Source organism: Centruroides sculpturatus, unplaced genomic scaffold (genome assembly GCF_000671375.1).
Source record: "Centruroides sculpturatus isolate CEXI.00-Female unplaced genomic scaffold, Cexi_2.0 scaffold625, whole genome shotgun sequence".
NCBI lineage: Eukaryota > Metazoa > Arthropoda > Arachnida > Scorpiones > Buthidae > Centruroides > Centruroides sculpturatus.
The window spans coordinates 80,972-106,658 of NW_019384830.1; the positions used below are offsets into that span (position 1 = coordinate 80,972).

Here is a 25,687-nt window from a genome sequence, read left to right on the forward strand (position 1 = left end):
ATGTTTAATCGGTCACCGTGGTAACGTAGAGGGGGGGTCAACGTGGTACCGACACCATTACCGGTATCGTTTTACTTAAACTCAAATGCGTTTATAGCGATAATATAGTAAAGAAAGTCGTAAAAAATTTGAACGAGAGAAAAAATAAATCATATTATACGCGCGCACAAAAAAGGAATTTTTATTTTACAAGAGATAATTAATTTTAACGAACAAGCGTGTTTTATTTATACCGTGTAATGCAGCGATCGTTCGCTAGAGGTCGCTAAAGTTGAAACAATAGTGCAAGATGGCGGCGTTGACTGTATATGCTTCGTTGAAAGAAGAATTCGAAGAAGCACAAAATAGTTTGAAGAATGTCGATGAAAACATAAAAAGACTTACAGGAAGAAATCCCGGAGAGTTCAGGTGCGAGGGTGTTTAATATATACAGATGTTTTAAACGGATATTTAAAGAAAACAGTTGAACGGTGTCGTCTGTCTCGTGTTCTCACTTCTTCCAGAGTAAACAAATAGGGATAAAATTACTTAAAATTTTCATGTAATGCATTACACACATACATATATATACATTATTTGTCTAGAATAAGCATAACAGTTAAATATGTTACAAGTTATCATTGTAACAATTATCCTCACGTGGGATTTTTCATGTTACTCCCAGGCCATAACTGTACAAAATGAATATAAAATTTTAATTAATTAAAAATATAAAACACCATGTATTCGGAGAAGACATTAGAATGTAGGTTAAGCATTTATCTCACTAGATGTCATCAGCATGCTGCAAGAGTTGCAAGCCATCTTTGTATGAATAAACAAAACGAAAGGAAACAAGGGTTCAGAAGTGATTATGAGATAGTCCCAAAACTCTTCTGTAATTTTAAACTAAGAAATGTTGGCAGTAAAAAATAAGAACAGTATCATAAAACAACATTTGATATATATGTGTTTTTTTATCAGAGGTGACAAAAATACAAAGTGAGATATATTGCCAAAGCAAGGATATTTATATATTGTATAATGATGGGGCAAGTGATTGGTACCATATCATACAAAATCTCTGGAAAAATAGCTTTTTGACATGTACTTTATATAGATTACAAGAATTTTTTCAGTGAACATGTGAGAGGAATTTAAAAAAACAACTTCCAGCTAGGAAATATGTGGGGGGACCCAAAAAAATCGGATTTTTTTGTATAAAAACTTTATTTATTAACTTTTTTACAAAATTCCTTCAGTCACCTTCAAAATACTCTCCATTAGATGCGATGCACTTGTCAAGTCTTTTTCCCCACTGTTTGAAGCATCTTTGGAACTCTTCAACCTTGATATCGTCCAGTGTCCTTAGCGAAGCTGTTTTTATCGCCTCCACATCATCAAAACACTTCCCTTTTAGATTTTTTTTCATTCTCGGAAACAGAAAAAAGTTGCATGGGGACTAGGTCTGGTGAATACAGAGGGTAGGGAATGACAGGCCATCCCCAAGAGGCCAAATAGTGGGTCACTTGTAAGGCTGTGTGTGTGGGGGCGTTGTCATGATGAATGAACTAGTCACCTGATCGCCAAAGTTCCGGGCGTTTCCTTCGCACATCCTCTCACAGATGTCTTAACATATTTTTGGTGGATTTTTTCAACGTTTTCATCGTTTTGAGATGTTGAAGGACACCCAGAACTTCTCAGGCAGAACAAAATAACAGTAAGAGAAACACAACACTATGCTCAAACATAAACCTACAAACTGACTCCATTTGCACAGCTGTTTCGTGAAGGTCTCTACTAACCCCATGTAACCGGAGAACTCTCTACTATGTCTACGAATTGCAGCGAGCTCTCAGTTCAGTTTTTTTTTGGGGGTTTCCCCTCGTATATTCAAAAATATGTTTCTAGCTGGAAGTGGCATAAGAAAAACTGTAACAGAATACTTCATGAAAGAATTTTTGGCTTCATACAGAGAGACATCTTTTATCAGAGGACACTAATGGCTTTTGGTAGTGATTAAATCTTGTCAATTACAGATTTATTTTATAGAAAAATACATTACAGATTTTATTGTTTTTTTTTTATTGAGATTTGCTAAATTTGAACATGTTTCTGAAAGATGTACCTATAGCATCTCCCACAATGCAATCTCCCACCTAATGTTTCCTGGTAGAATGTCTTTTGGTTTTTACTACCCAAATTTCATGCAATGTACTGTACACATCTCTTGATACAATATTTTTTGACTGATGTTTTATATAAGAAAAATCTATGTACCTAAAATTTGATAGAACATTTTAAACAAAACAATGTGGGAAAAGTTCAAAATTACATTTAAAATATAATTGGGTAAAATGTTAGTAGTATGATATTAATCACATGTTTACATTTTGAAAAATGTCCCAAGTGTCAAGAAATGTAATATGCATCTCAAACATAGCTTCCTGCAGAACATTTGATTCTTAAACTGAAATCAATCATAGGCATCATAGATACTTTACAATTAACAGGATACTAGCTGATATGTACAGCAATGGGTATGATTCAAGCTTTGAATGAGGGGTTTTACACCAACCTCAGAATTGTTGACCCTTTGTGAGATATTCATCTCCGAAGGTCAGTTTTTAACATGTATCAGTCTACTGCCTTTCCTAGCAAGTACTGAGGCGTATGTCTACATGCTTTGCATGTAGACGTACGCCTCAGTGCTTGCTATTGCTCACATCTCAGTGGCCGGGTGGGGGCAAGTCACTACACCCCTTAAACTATATAACATCAAGTGCTCTACAAACAGTCAAGTGGGCTACCTGAAGCTGGCACAGTTGCATGGACTAAATTGTTAAATGCGATAGTCTTCTGACATTCCATTAACCAAAAAGAACTGCATCATATCATATATCAACATTTCCTATAGCAGAAAACTTAAACTTGCTTTTGCAATGTCACTAACAATAGTCTATCAATTCTCCAATTTATAGAACTGTCAGAGACATCTTAAGAATATATTGTAATTTATTCCTTTTTTGTTTTTGGTCTGCATTTTTTAAAACCCAAACCATTATTGTTGTGTATTATTTGCCATGCTGTAAACTTAGTTTTATTAGTACAGTAATATCTTGAGTGACATAAGTAATATGGATTGGAGACCTTTACATAACTCGAATTTGTAAATTCATAAATTGCTTAAGTGTAACTACATAATTAATAACGCAATAGTGTATTTATTATTATATGTGTACTGTACATATATTATTTATTATTTTTTTGTATAAAAGAATTGTTTATGAGGAAGAATGCCTGGTAAGCTTGTGTACATGCTTACAATTAGACTGAAAAGTACTGTACAAGATTAGCAGAGCAATAAAGTAATAAATCGGTACAGTGCAAAAGAAAGAAAGGAAAAGAGAGAGAGTATGAATGAATGAATGTTTGAAATAGAATAATTCTTTGTAAAATTACATATTACTCTACTCAGATTTTTCCAATTTTTGAAATTTACATTTTATATAACTGTGAATTTACTTAAGTTGCATGTTACGTAATTCAGGATATTACTGTAGTGTATGGCAATGCAACAAATGGGTGATCTGCTAAGGGAGAAAGCCTCACAGGAGGTCTTTTATGGAAAACTGGCCCCTATTTAGGTGTTACAAGTGTGAAGAAAATCTAGAAAACTCCATGTGGCCAGGCCATTGGCAACCAAATACAGTAGAGCCTCGAAAACTCGAAAAATGTGGACCGAAGGGTGGCCGAGTTTGTGAAAATGCCAGGTTATCAGGAATGGAGTTAAAAAAACTAAGTATGAGTGTTTCCTCAGAAAATACTGTACTGTATATGTATTGTTTACTTGAGAATACAACAGAGAATAAACTGCCCAAATACCCTTAAACAAAGGAAAAGTACGATCTTTATGAAAACATAGAGCCTTTACTACATGAAAATGAAAATTAATGAATACACTGTGTACAGTAATTTATCTGATAAGACAGACCCCAGAAAAATACTTTATGAGGCATAAAGCTGTCTATAATGAAAATTAATTAACTAGGGGTTTTTTTGCCCTGCCAGGGTGTGGCTGAGTTATCCGGAGTGCCGAGTTTCCGAGGCTCTACTGTACCAGTGTTCAGTAGGCAAACATGTTGCTGCATACAAAGCACCTATTTATTAACAACTATATTTAACTGCTTGGTGATCACAAAGCAATATTTTAAGAATTTTATATTGTTATTAGATATTTTGTAACTTTTCACTTTGTGCACATTTAGATTTATTTTTGAAAATAGCTTCTTAATTCAGAAAATTAAATTTAATGTGTCTTAGCTTTAGCAACATTATTTCATAATTGTTTTATACTATCACGAAAATTTCAATTCCACTATCGTGTTGGTCTTGATGTTATAGTATTACAATTTCAAATTGTTTATATAAAATTATAAATAGCTGAATATAAAATATATTATGAATTAAGTTGCAAAACATCTTTTATCTTGATCAAAACTACATTTAAATTGTGTTTTCAACAAGTAAATAGCAATTTAAAAGCTGTGAGAGCAACAATAAGAAAATATGTTTTGATTAGAGGTTTTCAAGTCTGAATACTCAAATTTGGACTTGGTAAGTCTTTTCACTTTTACTTGAATTTGGTACTTTATCTAAAATTTAATGAGTCCTTGTCCAGATTTTGTGTGTGTTAATTATTGATCATAGAAGAAACTTAAATTTTTTTTTCTACTTGTATTTCTTCTTTACCATTACTAATAATGTACAATTTTAACATTGAGTTTTTATTTATATACTAGCTGCAAGGACCCGCTTCGCTGGGCAAAAAGTAACAATAGTGAAGATTAAGATAATTACATTATAGCTAATCTTACTCGTTTTCACAGAATGCAAGAATTAGGTCCCCCGTTTCCAGACTAATTAGAGAATTTTTACATTTAGTCAAACGAACTATTTTCAACGTTTCTGGAAAGTTTACAATCGTTCTATAATCGAACCAATGTTCGAATTTAATTCGAACAAAACATTCGAAATAGAAAGCCACTTTCAACCACTTTCAGCCTCATATCTCCCACACCCTTAAGCTATCGAGACGCAACCACCCCTATGCACGAATGGAGACTTGGGGCTACCACCACATACAAATACCATTCACGTGCGATGTGTAGTTTTGGTGGAAAAGTGAAATATAGGGACATACACGTCCATTTATATATATATATAGATTTTTTAAATGGAGTACAATTAAGTAAAAACAAGTATAATTAAAGTAGAGTTTGAATTAAATTTTCACCAATTAAAATTGATATACAAATAGAAATTATTTGTTTTTTTCTTCATTACTAGGTGTATAAATAGACACAAGGCATTTTACATCATCTTTATTAATCTTCCATAGGATGATAGGCATTTCGGGCAAGGCCTCTCATCTGTCGGCATTACATCCAGAATTTTCTTTAGGTTTCATTATGGCTGGAAAATGCTAGATGTCGAACCATGAAACCTTCACTGTAATAGTAATTTAAATCATAAATATATTTTAAACTGCAATGATATTTTAACGATTTTAACTGTAAATACATAATTTTAAATGAAAAAAATATATATGTAACAACAAAACCTAAAGAAAATTTCGGATGTAATGCTGATGGATGAGGGGCCTTTCCCGAAATGCTTATCGGCCTATGGAAGAATAATAAAGATGACGTAAAATACCTTGTGTCTATTTATACACCTAGTAGTGAAGAAAAAAACAAAGTTCTTGTTTAGTACAAGTTGATTTTACATCAAAAATCTACATAATAATTGGAATCAAAATTATATATGTTTTATCAAAACATATTTTTCTGTTTACTCTTTGGTCTATCTTTTTTTTTTCTTTTCAATATATGAAGAAAATAAAAAGTTAAAATTTCTAATTCAGTTTACTGTAATAAATCCATTAATAGTTTTGATGTTTAACAAATGAATTAAATAATATTTCATCAAATAGAAAAAATCTAGTCGAATATAAATAAATTAGCTGTTACCCACAACTTTGCCTGTGTAGATTTTGCAAGCAAACCGCATTTATATTTGGTATTTCAACAACCATAGTAATTGTTATATAACACCTACCGCTAAGAATCAATATTGATCGATTTTCTGGAATGTTTACAATCCTTCTATAATCGAACCAATATGCAATAACAAATTTGAATTTAAAACGGTTGAACATTTGGTTAAAAAAATCGAAATATATAAAAATATTTATAACAATGTCTGAAATGTTGTCAATTTAATACACCTAAGTACTCAATGAAGACTAAATGTAGTTGAAACAAAAAATTGTATCTAAAATAGTACAGTAGAAGCCATTCTTCGGGTTAAGCCTTAATGTTCTCCCTCTCCCCCTCGTGGGGGAATTTCGAAAAATCCCTTCTTAATGTGCGTTTTCATGACATACCCTGTGTACCAAATTTCACCTCTAGGTTCAGTGGCTGCTCTGGGCGATGATGAATCAATCACTCAGTCAGTCAGGGCAAGTAATTTGATATATTTAGATAAAATAATGTTACTGAATATAATTTGTTTTTTTGACAATTTGCTATTTGAAAGGAAATATTTTTTTCTATAACCTTCCAAAAGTTACTTAGAAAGTCTTTTTTAACACACAATTTTTTAAATTAACTCAACTAATAATCTATTGACATTAAATATAATTTATATAATTCTGTTGCTAAAATATAACAATTAAAAATTATTCTGATATATTTCATCTACACAGAATAAAATACATTATCACTAAGCTGTTTTTCTATCCATTTTAGTGACTAGAAAAAGATGTTATCAGTTCAGACAGTTTTATCATATCCATTTCTTCCTATGTACAAATGTTATAACATAAATTTTTTCAGAAATAATTTTTTGTAATAATTTGCAATAGTTGCATGGAACACCTTTTGTAAATATGTAATGATTGTTACATTTTATTCAATTCTAGATAAGTTTTTTATTTTTAATTTCTTATTTTTTTTAACAGAAGAGTACATCTGCTAATAAATAGATGTTTTATTGTTAATCTACAACTGTTTAGTTAAATTTTTTTATTGAAAGAGAGTATTTTTTTAAATCAGTGTTTTTCAACCTGTGGGCCGCAACCCCCTGAGGTCAAGAAGCCTTACATGGGAGTTGCGGGTAAAAGAAAAAGACAAGTGTTTGTAGATCCTACACTACATTAAAAAAACTACAATATCAGTGAGAAGGCTGTACCTGTTTATTTTACTGTACAATTGGTTATTTGATCAATATTCAGGTCTCAATCATCCTAAAAATCCTGATCCTAAAAAAAGAAAAAAAAGGTCAACGGCTCCCTGTGCCCAATGTTATAACTAAAGGAAGCTTCATACTTTATCTGTGTTAAGTTCTTGTCGATTCTTATGAAATTTTCATTTTAATCAACAGAAAGAAAATTAAATACATAGTTTTTAAAATCACTGATATAATTTTAATATGGCCCTGGGGGGTCGCCAAAATTTTTTAACTTGTAAAGGGGTTGCGTATTCAAGAAGGTTGAAAAACATTGTTTTAAATTATAGTTTTTTTCATTTTTTAAACAAAATTATTTTGTATTGTGTATTTTTTTAAGATCAATTCTTATAAAACTCTTTGTTGTATCAGTAATAGATAAAAATTAAGAGTTGGTTAGAAAATTCTATTCTTAATTTTTAAAAAAATATAACAATAGTTTAAAATTTATATTCACCATTCTTCACATTGTGGAGTGCAAACCTAATTTTAAGATATTGATTGTTTGATAAAGAAAATTAGCAAACATAATTATCCTATCAGGATATCATTTTTTCAAATTTTGTCAATATTTAGAGATGATAGAGGATACAATTAAGGGTAAAATCTATTGACAGATTAGATAAGACTTTTTTCCTGATTATACAACTTATTAACAGCACATTTGTTAAAAGAGGAATGGATAAATTGTGATATCTTTAAAACTTAATTTTCAAAAAGTTCAGAACTTCTGTTGAAATTGCATTAAATCAAAACTTTTTACCTTATTTTCATATTCTTGTCATGTGCACTTAGTATAAAAAATAAATTAAAGAAGCTGGCAATGGTTCTTGCTCGAACAGGACAGTTCGAGCAAGCAACACTTGAACAGGAGGTTAGGGGCCCATTAGGAAGTCCAATCATTTTCAGTTATACTACAATATAAAATTTAAGTAATAACAAAACTTAAGAGGAAAAATTTTGTTGAATTATGAGAAATTTATTTATGTTATAGTTATGTATTCCGAGACCATGTCTTCTTTTTTTTTTTTTTTTCCTTTACAACTAGGTGTATTAATAGATGGAAGGCATTTTTGCATCATCTTTATTCTGGAAAAAAAAAGTTTTTTTATTTAAAAAATATTTCAGTTTAAAAACACTAAGGTACATTAGCACAAAGTTAAAATTGTATATGGTGCTGTTATGGGATTTTATTAAAAAGTAATTTTTATGTTACTAATTATATAAACAAACATCTCCCAAACCCAATAAATTTGTATTACACCAACAACTACTGAATTCCATCGGGCTATTTATCTGCATGTAAATGTAATTAATTGTTGAATAATTTGTCCTAGAGTCTTGCTCTTGGTTGATTCTTTTCTTTCAGAATATTCTAAAAGTTATTTAATTTAATTATAATTATTAAATTTAATAAGAGATGGTGCCTAACACCTCTCTCTAGGACAAATTATTTAGAAATTAATTTAATTTAAACATGGATAAATAGCCCGAAAGAATCTGTTAGTTGTTTGGCATAATATATTACTAATTATTATAAAAAGGCAAAAAGCTTAATTTTGAGGGTAGTGGTGAGTGTTTTTAAAAAATTGTAAATGCAAATAACAAGTAAAATTTAATTCTGACCCCACTCAAGATGATCCCCTCTCTATCTCCCCACTCTCTTAAAATTTAATAGCACCAATCCTCATATATAGAAATAATCCTGTCAATTTTCGAAGGTTTTGTTTCATTCAGTCCTGAGATATAATAGATGTGTGCAGCACATACAAACACAAACAAAGGATTTTGTATGGGGTTTTTAGATATTTTTGGACTCCTGAAGTGTAAAAACATTGAGAAATGCAAAAAACTAGAAGGGGTTAAAAACTCAAAGTTAAAATTTGACTGATTACTGTACAATTTCCTTATGTTATATTCTGTAACAGATAGAAAAGTAAAATATATATCTATGTATTTTTTTCAATTGATAGTGTAATTTAAGGAATAAAATACCATTACTAAAAACAACTATTTAAAATATATATTGAAATAAAATTTTTTTGAAATTATGATTTGCTATTATTTATTTTCTCAATAGTGCAATAGTAATATGAATGAAAATTAGTGATATTTGTTATAGCCTCAATCAGGGCTGTGGAGTTGCGTAAAAATCTACCGACTCTGACTCCGACTTTTTCTTACCAATCCGACTCCGACTCCGGCTAAAACACCAAAACTCCACGACTCCGACTCCAACTCCACAGCCCTGGCCTCAATGAATTAAATAATAATGTGTAGTTTTCTCAATAAGAAATATGTGTAACTTTTCAACAATTAAGTCAGAAAGTCATCTTGTAAATATTATTAGTTAAGTAGTGTTGAAGACAAGAACTATAAATGGATATCATTTTGTAATAAATTGTTATATACAATTTTATTTTTTAAACTATTGTAGTTTTATATGTAAGACAAATTGGGATGTAAAAGAGAAATACATTTAAGAGAGAAAATGTGAGAGAAATTAGGTGTTTGCTCTCTCAGACTTGATTGCTAAAACTTAGATATTATCTATCTAGAAACTTAAATATTCTAAAATATTTTATCATCTCAAATTAACAAATTGTCATAGTATATCTGATTGAAATTACATATTTTTTTTATCATTTTTGCAATGATGATATCTAGATTTCTTTTGTTTGAAATCTTTGAATTGTCAGATGTTTTGTATAAGCTGCTTTGCTGGCTACTAATGCTATATAGGAACATGCATAAAATATATTTAAAGTTAGAGAAAAGCAAATTTTATTTATACAGTAAAAGGTCAAATGCTTTCCTTCATACTTAAAAATTAAGTTCTGAAAGAAGAAAAATCATTTTTGATATATTTGTAATTAAAACAATTTATTAATAACACAGTAATTAATAACAGATATATTTGTTTGTTTAATTTAAAGTAATTCTTCCAGTTTTAGTTGATATGGGATCATTTATGTTTGTAGCAGATTTTAAATCATTAAATATTCTTTCTGATTATTAATAATATCTATAGAGCAGTTTATTTTTAATATGTGAAATGTAATGTGTTACATAAAGTATCTTTATAATAAATACAACCTTACAATAATTACTCCAAATATCAAACAGCTGGATTCCTTTATCAATCTATTAAAGGCTAAATAATTACTAAGTAATTTAGCATGAGATATGTGGTTAGGCTGCCATGTCTCTTGTTAAATAATTATAAATAAATAAATTTAATTTAATCTATACTAATATTATAAAGAGGTAATGTTTGTATGTATGTATGTATGTATGTATGTATGTATGTATGTATGTATGTTAGTTTGTATGCAGCAGGTAATCTCCGAAACTACTCATCCGATTTCAAAAATTCTTTCACCAATATTTAGAATGGAACTTCAGGGTGGACATAGGCTGTATATTATTCCGTTAAACATGGGGGATGGACAATTCTTTACGGTAAGCCTTACGGGAAAGGTTACCGTAAAGAACTCTGCTTCTATTTATACTATTTTAGATGCGGTTTTTTCCGTTTTTGATTGCGTTTTAATAGGGTACGTCAACAGAATGTACACTAAGAAGGGATTTTTTGATATTCCCCCCGCGGGGGAGAGAGACAGGATTAAGGCTTACTGTGAAAAACTTGGCTTCTATTATACTATTTTAGATGTGTGTTTTTGCGTTTTTGATTGCGTTTAAATATGGTACGTCAACAGAATGTACACTAAGAAAAAATTTTTCCCCACGGGGGAAGTGTTATACATTTATAATAGATACATTTTGAGCCACAACAAGGCGTGGCAGGGTCTGCTAGTTTTAGAATATTCTGGAAGAGAAAACACTAAGTGGCATTCTTCCAGAATATTATAAAATGAAATTAAATTCATTCATTTATTTATAAGTATTTAACAAGAAATGCCAACCTAATTGCCTACCTCCTGCCAAACTTACTAATTATTTAGTTTTAATAGCCTGATGAAGAAATATGGCTATTTATTTGATAAAATAGCTTATGTTTAAAGCTACTGTATATTAGCCTTACATACTGGCATGAAGTGTTTATATAGATAGAGACTTAAAGGAATATAAAATAGTGTTAAAACTATGAGTATGTTTCAGAAAATTTTGAAATCTTGAAATACTTTGTGTGCTGTGAGGTGTCAAAATTTAACATTTGATACTTTATAGCATCTGATGAATGTCATGGCATCTGAACAGTTTAAGTTATTAGATAAGTAGATAATGCATAAATTATTCTATTTTCAGTGATGTTAATTTGCTGTGCATTATTTTAAATGCAATATTTTCTTTTGTCTTATCTATATATATAAAAATGAATGTATGTGTGTCTGTGTGTGTGTGTGTCCTTCATGCATTACCACACCGTTTATCCGATTGCCGTGAAACTTTGGGAAGTTGTTTAATATACTCCGGCGAAGGTTTGTGGCATAGTACGATTGCCATGAAGCTTTGGAAAGTTTTTTTAATTTTTTAATACACTCCCGCGAAGTACATTTATCCTACGATAGATGGCGCGCGTTTACACGAGCATTCGCGCACAGTGTGTTCGATCGATTTCAAATTGTGAAGACCATTTCCCCCCTTCAAAAAATATCTCTATATATGCATTTGTGAACTGTTATTTACGATATTTGTAATAATTTTTGTTTAATCACTTTATTTCAACTTTTTTTTGCTAATTATGTATTCGCTCGAACTTCGTTAAAACCTTAACTGTACCCCGAACAACAACCGAAGTTGTAGGAAGAAATTCGTGTATTTTACCGATCTAGGAACCCCCCTTTTCCAAATTTTAATATCGACTCAAAATAATTTAAAAAGACAAATTACAATAAAACGGTTTATTATCCAACTATCAGAAATTTCACAACATGCCAAGGAAGAGAGGAAGGAGCAATTAAATAATTAAAATTATAAAGGATTTAAAAATATATATATAAATGGGGAATATCGCGCTTCTGACAATCGCTGCGAGTGTGTGGGCTAAATTTGGAGAATCCGTGCTTCTCGCATGGACAACTGTATGTGGCCGGCTCACGCGTCGGAAAACCTTCCGATTTATTCGTGTACGCACCAGACGAAAAAACAAAAAATATCGTGTATCCACGAGCACTCCAATAAATAAATAGAATTGAAACAACACTTTGAAATGTTTTCCCGATGAAAGCGAATAATAATAATAAGTTTCAATAAAAATGATAAAATGAAAATTTAATTTTATCATAACGAGTTTGCTTGAATTTCGTTTCTTCTGAGATCGCAGCAATGCGCGACGGGTAAGCTAGTTAATAATAAGACAAAAGAAAATATTGAAATTTAATATTTATTAAATTTTTTAACATTTAAAATTATTTAATCAATATATACTAAACTAATATCAGTTTTTAAAAAATATTATAAATTGCAACATAGGTGTGAAGAGTGAATGTCATGAAGCAATTGTTTTGTGTTCCATTACACTGTTGAAAGCAATCAGGGATGGAGTCCCTAATATTCTGTGCAGCACACAAAATATGTAATTTACAATGCATTTATCAGGTTCACTGATTTCAAATGTTTTAATTAAGATATTTTAGTGAAAGATTTGCATATTTTAAAGAATGTTTATTAATTAAAATGATGGCACTCTTCTGTTTTGTTATCCATGAGCAATGTGACAAGGTTGCGACTGTTTTGTGCACCAAGCGATGCAAAGGCGAATGTCATGCACATGCCATTTGCCTTGTGGAAGCATAGGTGTTTTATCTATTTGTTCCAGTTTTATGCAAATTATTTCTTTTTCTTTTGATGAGGAGGGAGGTAACAAAAATGGTAAAAATGAAAGATTTTGTATAGTATAAACTTTTTATATTTTCTTTTTGTTTAACTATTACAGATATCTTTCCTGTGTTACTTAACTTTGACTTTGTAAGTTGAAAATTGTTTTTTTAATTTTAAGTCAAAGACAATTTGTTGGAAAGAAGTCAATTTTTACCTTTGATAAAGTTAAATTTGTTCAAAGTTTCACAACACCTTTCTTTCTTTTTTCTAGCACTTTCTTTAATTTAATTTAAAGAAAGAGAAAAATCAGGAAACTTTGTATAATAAGTTCTAGTCTACTGTGCATAGAATTTTAAATTTGTTCATGTAGTTATTATTGTTTAGTTCTCAGAATTAGTTTGTTTTGATAAACTGTATGGCATTAACATATTGTATTTATCCAAAAAGAATTGATTGTTTGATAGCCAAACAGAGGCTGTTTTCTATGGTTTGTTCAAAAGTACACTTACACATTAGAGAGGTTGCAGCCAAAGTTTTCATCTGTAAAACGTGAACGTCGAGCGCCGCTTACAAGATAGCAGCACTCGACGTTCACGTTTGAGAGATGAAAACTTCGGCCGCAACCTCTCTATTAAAGTATAGGAGATGAACTGCTGTACATGCAGTTGGTCTCTTGTGCTTTAATGTGCAAGTTGCAAATATATGGTGTAATGAAACAGACTTATTAATATTTGTTCTGTTATCCAGGTTTGGTCATTTATTGAACTTTGTTTTATTCAAAATTACATTTTTTTTTTCATTAAATTCCCAAAAGGAAGCCATTTTCCAAGAGTCTATACTGGAGCATGGAGTTTAAAAATCATTGCTTCCATAATTAATGCAAATCGCATTTCATGTGTGCTATTTGCATTTGTGTCATGTGGTGTATGTGTGATAGTTGTGAGCATTGTTATGTTTCTCGTGGATAACAAAACAGCAGAGTGCCAAAATGATATATTGACATGCCTTAAAAATTTTAAATTTTTGAAATTTTAAGAGAATTTTGCTTAATGTATTTTTATTTCATATTTAAAAATTACATTTATATTGTGTATTATTATACAAATATATTAAATCTTATATTTATTTATATTTATTTTAGAATTGGTGTGAAAAGGATAGCTGGTGGAAATGTTGTAGGAGATGCCAAAAATAATGTGTCTTCTGCTTTGTAAGTAGTTTTCAAGTATCTTTATTTTCCCTTTTGAGCAAATCTCAGAAAAGAACATATCTCATTCAATGCACTTGACCAAATTTGTTTTACGTTGACATTTCTGTTTTTAACAGATGGTTGTTATTGACATTATTATATTCATCTGCAACAAATCCAATGAAACTTACTATATTTCTTCACAAAGAGCATGCTCTTATATGTGAAAATTACTTTTTTTTTTTTCTTATATTCTTTAAATATTTACTGGAAATTTTAAAATTTTTATATCACCTGGTTTATTATATTTTCAGTTTTATTTTGAAATATAAATGATGCATGATACATTGACAAGAATTTTTGGTTAATGTTACCTATGGTTCCAAGACTGCGGTGCTTCCAGTCGCCATTTTGACTTAGTAATGAGACTGCGCTGTAACTGGTTATTTAATTGTAGGTCACATGACTCCAAAACTAAATTAAACAAATATTACTCACATTAATCCATCTGTTTTTTATCCTTCCTACATTTCTTTCCGACATTGTTATATTCCTCTTTACTAGTTGTAGGTCTTTTCTTCACAGATCTTGTCAATTCTTTTACAATTGTAGACGAACTTTTCTTTAATTTTGTATTCATTTTTGATGTTAACTTTTCCTTTTTCTTCTCCAATTTCTGAGTGTTATTCTTATTTATATTTGAAACTGGTGTAGACGGAATGGTTTCAGGTTCAAGCCATTTTTGTGTTTTTCCAGTACCAGGATATATCATAGACAAATGTTTTGCAAAAATTTGAAATCTTTCTCCTGGATTTCTATTTGGCCAATTCATAAACTTTTTATACATAAACATATACAAGTAAGAATAAGATAGATCATTTGTGTAATGCTTTGGCAGGTGTTTTTTTATTTTTTAAATATCCCCATAACCTTTTGATATTTTGGGTATGGTTGCTGTTTTAGGGTTCACAGAATTTTTGGAATGATTCACTGTTTTATGTTTAATAATTAATCCTTCAATATTGTCTATATGATTATAACCTCTCTATTTGTCAGTTATTATTACACTTCCAGATTTTACCTATTTATACACTACCCAATTTAAAATATTTTCCGATCTATTGTTAACATGACAAATAAAGCAATTTTTATCCTCCCGACAGATTCCTCCTACAACCCATTTAGTTGATTTCAATATACAGCCTTTTTCATATTTTTGTTTGCATATAACAGTTTCATCTATTTCAACAGTTTTGTTTGGACCTCCTATTTTAAATGAAGTCATATTATTCAATACTATAAGCATAACTAATCTTATATGATTTGACCAATTGACATTTGCCTTTTTAGATATACCTGCCACAAAAGCAGAATTAGTAGCAGTACATTCGAGACAAAGATAGTGCCAAATGAATGACAGAAGACACCCCCAAGAAATATTACCAAATTTGCTCTTAAATGTTCCTTCAAATGCTGAATACTTAGTTCCACATTTACTATATCTTAAAAAATAAGATTTTCGGTCACTTCGATAGTATAATTTACATGTATTAGCACACAATTTACATACTGATTTTATTTGTTGAATTCCTGATTTCACTGCAAATTTAAATGCATTATCAATATCATGTTCCAACCCAAATTCCAAAGATTCATTTTCCATTAGCTGCTAGAATTTGCGAGTAGTACAACATGACCAAAACACATCAGAATTTAAGTCTACTAAACTCATTTTCAAGTTATTAACAACAATCTAGAATGAATAAATATTGCAATTTTTTAAGATTATATTTAAAAACTATAATTGAATACTATAGTTTATAAAAATGTATTTACCAATTTATCAAATAAATCCAAAAAAAATTATATGAAAGGTTTCAAAAAATCCAATAATCCTATAATGCAACACAGTCGAATTCGACTTACACCCGTAAAATTTGCATAAATCCTAGTCAAATTACGATTGACACAGCGTTCCCTTAAAAATTTGCATATTTGCAATCTCTTAATATATCGTGTTTATCATATTTCCATATTTTGTCACTACATAATCAGTCAGCTCCCTCTATCTTTATTACCGCACAACTCACCAATTTGAGATTACAGGAAGCGCTGCCCTCTTGGAACCATAGGTAACATTAACCAAATTTTCTACTCTGATTTTATTCATTTTATATCAAACATTTTTTAATATGTTCTTTCTGATCATTGTATGATCTTTCCCTGGAGTTGCAACATACTTTATTTTAATTGTATGCCTGTGTCAGCCTGTTGCATGGAGAAATTTGAATTATAAATTTTCATAGGTGTTGTCATCCAGATACAGTATGTTGGACGAGATCACAAAGTATATTCATTGTGAGCTTGACTAAGTGTGAGATGGGTTTGTTAAATTAAAAGGATCTCTTAGTATCCATGGAGGAGGAGTAGAAAAATTTATTTTGGTATATTGCCTTAGCAATTTTGTAGTTTTAATTTTTTTTTAATATTTTTGAAATTAAATTATATTTAATTTTTAGTTAATTAAGAAGGATTATAGTATCTGATTTATTATTTAATTTTAGAATGGCTTTTATATATATATATAAATTATTTATTAAAATTACTTAGAATTAAAATTATTGTTCTTTTTAGATGGCAGAATGCCAATACCGATATTTCAAAACCCAAAAGAAGACTTCTTGGAAGTGCATTTAGCAGGTAAATTTTATATATAAATGCTGATAAAAAAATTTTTAATGAGAAATAATTTAATTACTTTAACAATATTATTTATAAAATTCACAGAATTATTAAAAATTTGTAGTGGATTAATATGAAAAATAGATCATGTTATGCTTAATTATGGTTTATAAAATCTTTTATTTATAATAAAAAGTTATTTTAAAACTTTTCATTTTCTGTTTTCCTATTGAACCTATAATCTAAAAATAGAAAACTGATGATAATGATGACTGAAAATCAGTATTATTCTTTGATCACATTATCTATTATTCAGGTATCCAATGTATTGAGTAATAAGAAAAATAAGAAAACTACAAAAAGATTTTGTGAAATATAGATGAATATTTTTACTTAATTATATAAATTTGAAATAATGTAATGCATTTCATAATGATCTTTTAAGAAAAATTGATAGAAAAACAAGTNATGATGATGATACAACAACAAAGGTAAATAAAAATAGTTTTCAAAGAATATTGTTTCAAATATTTAAACAATTTTATATCATTACATTACAGTATAAGTCAACATTAATATTTGTTATTAGTATTCATTTTTGTGTAAATTAATAAGAAATTGATTCAGTTTGGGTATTGAGAAACTTTTTCTATATATAGATCTTGAAACAAAAATCCATAGAAAATACCATAATTTTCTAGGAATTATCACATCTGTAGGCATCTAATTGTCAAACAATCAACAATTTTATTTTACTCAGATGCATTTTGGAAATTACAGTATTTCCCTCCTCAAAGGAATACAGATGGAAATGGTTATAAAGTATGAAAGAACTTAAATGATTGGAACATTGAAATTGAAAGAATATCAGAAAATTGTTTGTTCCTTGTTTTTACTTGTATGGAAGAAAACCCACTGAGGAGGGAAATATTGTAATTTCCAAATGCATCTGAGTAAATAAAGTTGTTGTTTGTTTGGTGATTATGGTTCTGTGAATATACTTCCTAGAAAGTTAAGATATTGTGACTGTTTTTATATTGCTGTGTATATTGTTTTTATCACATACGTATAAAAGTTCTATTATTATTTTCAGTATTTATTTATTTATTTTTTGTAAGAATTTTTGCTTCAGAAATTGCATAATAAATATTTGATGTTTATAATTAAAAGTTATAACAAGAAGTAGAATATTTAAATAATAAATAATGTTTTAAATTCTAGACTAAAAATCATTGTCAAACTATGTTTTTCTGAAACATTAGACTGTGATTTAGCATTAATAATCATGATACAAATATTATTAAGTTAAGTAAAAATTATATATGGCTTATATATAATTTCAGTTATCACATAAAAAATTAATCAATAAAAAAACTTAAAACATTCTAAACACATTCATATACAGAACTTGTGTGTAAAATATGCAATACAAAAATTAGATGATATATATTAGAATATTTTTTTAATAATAATAATAATTTTGAATAAAATTGCAATACAGTTTAGTATTTCCTTAAATTATATCATACTGTTAACTGAATCTTTACAAATTTAAAATATATAGAAAAAATGTCTTTATTAAATTTTCAAAGTTGTATGCACTGCATTTTTTTAGCCAACTATTCAGTCTTCAGTAGTGGCCACAACAAAAGAAATTCGTACAAGGAAGGAAACAATAGAAGAACAAAAAGGTGACAAGAAAAATATGGAAAGGTAGTTATTATACTGATGAGTAAACAATATATAAATTAAGATATATTATCTAAAAGATTTTGTATTAATTACAGAAATAGACGAATGTTTGGAATGATTTTGGGAACATTACAAAAGTTTCAGCATGAAGAAAGTCAAAGAAAAGAACAGGTAATTATGAAATAATAAAAATGATTTATAATTTTTATTATTATTAATAACTCTGCTCCTTTTCCTTTACATTAATACTATTTAACATATTTGTTTTTATGTAATACAAAATAGTTGTAAACATTATACATCATTAACCAAATATTTAAAACATTGAATTATTTTAAATATTTGGATGCTAGTGTATGATAAGCCATAATATATTGTTTACAACTTTTTTTTTTTTTTTAATGTAAAATGAACATGTTAAATAATATAATCTTCATGTTTAATATATATATTTTATGTATATATATATAACAGGCTCAAAAAAGAGCAGAAATTGAACAAAAATTAGAAACTGCAGCAGAGAAAGAAAAAGAAGAATTAAGAAAAGAACGTCAAGAATTATTTTTGGCAAGACGTGAGAAACAAGCCCAAATCAGAAGATTAGAGCAAAAAATTGAAATAGCAAAAATGGTACTGTTTAATCTTATTTTATAGAAATGAATATTGGTTAAATTTAAATTTAAATATTGTATATTTAAAAGTTTCAATTATATTAAAACTTTTTGATGTATAATTTTCAATAATAATATATATATATGTTTTTTTTCAGCATGAAGAATGGGAAGCAAAGCAACGGTTGATGATGAATTTCATTTTTACTAAAGCTAAGCCACCTATTATGTTTTTGCCTGCAAAACATACACCAGAATCTGAGAAACGTCACAAAGACTCTCAGAAAAAAATCGAAGGTAATGCTTATTGTCCAAAATAAGTTGTTGCTATCAGGAAAATCAAAAAGTCATTTCCAAAAATTAGGGTGTAGAAAAAGTGATTTTATTTAAAAATGATACAAAGCTTTAATTAATCAAAATAGTATTCTCCATTATTAGCTATGATCCAGCACCAGTGTTGGACCACTCTTGAATGCCCAGCTCAAAGAAAGATGAATAAAATAATAATAATGAATAAAAAATCCAGAAACAAGTTGCACAAATTTTCTGGCTGTTAAAAATAACTTTTACAGTATATTTTTAACTATAATAAATAAAACTGTGAATGATACCATCTGAGATTTTGTTGCAAAAAAATTTTTATATTAATTTATGAAAATTTATAGATTAGGGGTTCAAACTGAAGATCTACAGAAGAACCAAGAAGATAGTGGCGATGATGATGATACAACAACAAAGGTAAATAAAAATAGTTTTCAAAGAATATTGTTTCAAATATTTAAACAATTTTATATCATTACATTACAGTATAAGTCAACATTAATATTTGTTATTAGTATTCATTTTTGTGTAAATTAATAAGAAATTGATTCAGTTTGGGTATTGAGAAACTTTTTCTATATATAGATCTTGAAACAAAAATCCATAGAAAATACCATAATTTTCTAGGAATTATCACATCTGTAGGCATCTAATTGTCAAACAATCAACAATTTTATTTTACTCAGATGCATTTTGGAAATTACAGTATTTCCCTCCTCAAAGGAATACAGATGGAAATGGTTATAAAGTATGAAAGAACTTAAATGATTGGAACATTGAAATTGAAAGAATATCAGAAAATTGTTTGTTCCTTGTTTTTACTTGTATGGAAGAAAACCCACTGAGGAGGGAAATATTGTAATTTCCAAATGCATCTGAGTAAATAAAGTTGTTGTTTGTTTGGTGATTATGGTTCTGTGAATATACTTCCTAGAAAGTTAAGATATTGTGACTGTTTTTATATTGCTGTGTATATTGTTTTTATCACATACGTATAAAAGTTCTATTATTATTTAGGACAAAATTATAAAAAATAATACTGCATTTAATAAGCATTAAATTTAATAAATGTTTGAATTCAGTAGCAGAAAATAATAATGTTTTCAGTCTACTGGAACTATATGTATATAATAAAGTAGCATTTCATTACACAAATATTATGGTACACATGCAACACACTACTGCTTAATATTGATACATGAAAAAATAGTAAAATTTACTCTAAGGTATATTTTACTATTATTAAATATTAGCTGGCAAAGCTATAACTTAATTAATGTGCTTTCTTACCACACAAGAGCGAGACTGGATTTTTTAATGATATTTTACTATTATTAGTTCAGGACAACCAAGATAAATTTATCATCAATTATAGTATTAATCCTTATATAAAGAACATAAACACTGTTCTTTTTACATGTTGAATTACTTAAGCAGTACTGTGTTGAATTCTTTCATTATGTACCAAGTTTTTGTCATTTTACATTTTACTTTCCTAGCTGTTATGTATATATAACAAGGGAATGTATTGGAACTGTGTCAAATTTGATCCTGTGAGTTTTTTTGCAAATCTCCACATTTTGAGACCACCTAAACCCAAAAAGGTAAAAGAAAAAAGAAAAGGCAAAAAATATTGTGTGTGTTGGTATCTATTTTGTTTATTATGTCTGGATAGGATAAAGATTAAGAAATGAAATTTGGTACAACAACTTGTGTATAAAGCACATTAATGCTATTAAATTTGGTCGGTGAAAGGTTGAGGGGATGGGAAGATAAGGGGTCATGTCATATCTCAAATGGAGTAGGACTTAATGAAGATTTTAAACATTATTAGCATTTACAAATTTTTATGAAACTAATCATTATCCTCAAAATTATGCTTTTTTATATTTGATAATAATTAAAAATATTGAAAGTTTTTATGATAAAAAATCTCATAACAGGTGGCAAAATTTTATTATATTTTAATTAAAAAAATAAAAAATTATTTTCTGAATANTTTTTTTTTTTTTTTAATGTAAAATGAACATGTTAAATAATATAATCTTCATGTTTAATATATATATTTTATGTATATATATATAACAGGCTCAAAAAAGAGCAGAAATTGAACAAAAATTAGAAACTGCAGCAGAGAAAGAAAAAGAAGAATTAAGAAAAGAACGTCAAGAATTATTTTTGGCAAGACGTGAGAAACAAGCCCAAATCAGAAGATTAGAGCAAAAAATTGAAATAGCAAAAATGGTACTGTTTAATCTTATTTTATAGAAATGAATATTGGTTAAATTTAAATTTAAATATTGTATATTTAAAAGTTTCAATTATATTAAAACTTTTTGATGTATAATTTTCAATAATAATATATATATATGTTTTTTTTCAGCATGAAGAATGGGAAGCAAAGCAACGGTTGATGATGAATTTCATTTTTACTAAAGCTAAGCCACCTATTATGTTTTTGCCTGCAAAACATACACCAGAATCTGAGAAACGTCACAAAGACTCTCAGAAAAAAATCGAAGGTAATGCTTATTGTCCAAAATAAGTTGTTGCTATCAGGAAAATCAAAAAGTCATTTCCAAAAATTAGGGTGTAGAAAAAGTGATTTTATTTAAAAATGATACAAAGCTTTAATTAATCAAAATAGTATTCTCCATTATTAGCTATGATCCAGCACCAGTGTTGGACCACTCTTGAATGCCCAGCTCAAAGAAAGATGAATAAAATAATAATAATGAATAAAAAATCCAGAAACAAGTTGCACAAATTTTCTGGCTGTTAAAAATAACTTTTACAGTATATTTTTAACTATAATAAATAAAACTGTGAATGATACCATCTGAGATTTTGTTGCAAAAAAATTTTTATATTTTTAATTATTATAAAATGGCAAAAGGCTTAATTTTGAAGGCAGTGACAAGTTTCATAAAAAAAAAAAAAAAAAAAAAAAATATTGTAAACACTAATAACAAATAGTATCATCATTAAGTCTGACCTCTCTTGAGATACGACACATGACATCCCTCTATTTTCTCATCCCCTTGACCTTTAACCCCCGGAATTTCTTAGCATTGATGTCCCTTATAAACAAGCTACTGTACAAATTTCATTTCTTAACTTTTACCCCATTCTGAGATGTGAGGTGTGGCTAGAAAATAACGAGACTGAAGCTGAAACTTTAATCCTTGAGTAGTATATTCACTTTAGTTGTGTTTCCCTTTAGTGTGATCCTTCTGCTTCCACACACTGCTGCATTCATAACTTCCATTGATCATAACAGTGCTGCAGGTCATTTTCTGTAAAGTTATGCAGAAGCTGTCATTTTTTCCTTGACAGCAGAAGCCGAATCAAAACAGTGTCCCTTCTGAGCAGACTTGACTTTAGGGAAAAGGTAAAAGTCACACGGAACACGGTGGATATTGAAATAGTGTGACTCCCTTCTTGGCCAAACACTGCTTCACTGACAGAGCAGAACGGGCTGGTGCATTGTCTTGATGGAGGATGAAACCATTTTGCTACAAGTGTCACCACTTTCTTCTGACCCTTTCCTGAAAAGATTCCAGAACTTCTTTGTAGTAATATTGGTTCACTGTTGTGCCTTCTGGAACCCAGTGTTCCAAAATTACACTCTTAATGTTGAAGAACACAACGAGCATGGCCTTGAACTTGGACTTGCTTTGTTGCACTTTTTTCATCCTTGGTGACTGTGGTGTCTTCCAGTGCATGGATTGACACTTTGTTTCAGGATTGTACTGAAATATCCAAGTTTTATCACAAGTTATGATGATGTCCAGAAAGTTCAGCATACCTTCAATTTGAGCCAAAATGTCGGAACAAATTTGCTTGCGGTTCTTTTTCTGCTCTGGGTATAGCAGCCATGTAACAACCTTAGCACACCTTTTTCATGTTCAGTTTTTCATGCAAAATCTGCCTCACACTCTCCTTATTCGTGTGTGCCATGTCTGCAATCATTCTTATGCTTAGTTTTTGATCACTTTGAACAATTTGTTCCACTTTTTTCTCGGTTTTTGATGTGCTAGGCTGTCCAGAATGTTCATCATCTTTCACATCCTATTGGCCCTCAGAAAATCTGTGCCATTCAAACACACATGCATGAGAAAGATGTATCTCTGTATGCTTCATGTAGCAGGTGCAAAGATTCAGTGGCAGCTTTTTTTTTTTTCTTTCAATTTTACCAAAAATTTCAGGTTGAACACTGCTCCTCTTTCAAGCTGGCCATTTTTTCAACATGAGCTAAAAACATGTCTACTCGCAGCAGGCAGTGACAGCAATCTAATAGCAGTAGCAAGTTAAGACACTGTGCTTGTTCTAATTTGTTCAAGGTCGTTTACTCACCCACTCACTTCCACCCACATCCAACTGTTGCGTGCAGGTGATCACAGTTTCATTATATTCTAATCACACCATGCATTAAACAAAATTGACATCAACACACACACATCTACAGATTTCCCCCCCATTCTCTTTTACTCTTTTGAATTCAGGAGGTCTCAAAACATGAAGATTTTGAGACCTCCTGAATGTCCTGCAAAAAACCTGGAGAGTCAAACTTGACATGATTCCAATACTTTCCATTGTTATGTATACATAACAGCTGGGAAAAGTAAAAGTCAATAAATAAAATTTATTGACTTTTTTATCTTTAAGCTGAGGAAAACTTAAAATGCATATTTTACTGAATAATGTTTTTAGAAAGTGATGTCTTAGTTGAACATTTTATATTTTTATTACTTTGTGATTGATGTTGCATTTATTCTATTTAAAATATTAAGATTTTACATGTTCTATATTTTTAATATGAATTATAAAAACATTACAAGAGAAACATTTGCAGATTAGCTTATTTTTAAAATTATTAGTTCTTTCTATTTAGCATGCTTTTTAAATCTTATTACAGCTGCCATAAAGAGTCAGAGGGCTAAGATTGAAGAGGAACTGAAAGAAATTGATGAACTTTATAAGAAAGAAGCATTAGAAGATGAAGAATTAGACCAAGCAGAAACTTGTGTTGATAAAGAAAATAGGGGCCCTGCAGAGATTGTTATTGAAGAAAATCCAGAAGTAGAAATGAAAGAAGAGGTAACTGTAAGCGAAGAAACCAAAACGACAGAACCAGCAGAGAGGATTGAGGTCGAAGTTCAAAATTCTGAAGAAAAAACTCCAGTCACCCCAGTCATTCAAGAACAGTCAGAACAGTCAGCTGAAACAGAAAATGGAGAAAAAGAAGTTGGTGAAGAGAAGATTGGATCTCTAGGTGATCAGGAATTTGAACCAATATATGACTAGTACAATTTCAGGTAAAGTAAAATATCAAAAATCACACAAAAAGTCTGAAGGCAAGCAATTCTTTCCAGCTGTTGTAGGTATTTCTTAATGTGCAAACTGTATTTTCTAGTTATGAAAGTATATTTCAATCCATTTTCTACTGGAATAAGATGATATTTTATTATATCAATGGAAAATAAAATGTATATTTAATGTTAAAGATTATTCCTTTATCACCAATCAGTTACTTGTGACTGTTGTTTAAAAAAGCAAATATTTTATCATGCATCAAAATAATGTAAAATGCAATTGCAGATTAAAGAAGTCTCAGCTAAAGCATACAATGACAAATCGAAGTGTTTAAATCATGTAACTAAAAAAGACAACGAATCCCTGACACTGCAAAATATTAGTTTCATTTCAACATTTTATTTTTTCTCATACTTTTAGTGAATTAAAAATTTTTAGTTTAAAAAAATTTTTGTTGCATTAAAATATATTTTGATGCTATTGTCAAATTCTCCTGAAATTTTCAGTTATTACAATGTATATTAATTCATTTGTATGGTTCCTGGTCTGGATAAAGATAATTACCACCAAAATAAGTTTTGCAAGAACTGCTTGTCAATCAGGAACTTGTTTTTTAATAATGGCAATTTTATAGAATGTCTCTTTTTTGCAGCATAAGCTGCATGTACAGTGTAACTGTGTTGTAATATCAATCCAATAAACAAAAAAAATATTAATTTTACTTTATATTTTATCATTATATTATATTACAATTTCATTAAAACATACAGATTTATAGTTAATATCATAGTAAAAAAAATCAACTTGAAGTATATTTACTTCT

The 25,687-nt window shown here is 29.2% G+C and overlaps 1 protein-coding gene across 1 annotated transcript; it reads left to right on the top strand.

The window, feature by feature from the left end:
* The first annotated feature begins 229 nt into the window (after positions 1-229).
* Positions 230-25,582, top strand: LOC111630088 (pinin-like). Its single transcript, XM_023374108.1, has 9 exons — positions 230-408; positions 14,195-14,263; positions 16,877-16,942; positions 17,370-17,415; positions 18,540-18,637; positions 18,712-18,787; positions 19,091-19,246; positions 19,386-19,524; positions 24,467-25,582. The coding sequence occupies exons 1-9, from the start codon at positions 290-292 to the stop codon at positions 24,853-24,855; spliced, it is 1,158 nt and encodes a 385-aa protein (XP_023229876.1). The 5' UTR covers positions 230-289; the 3' UTR covers positions 24,856-25,582.
* Positions 25,583-25,687: the final 105 nt, after the last annotated feature.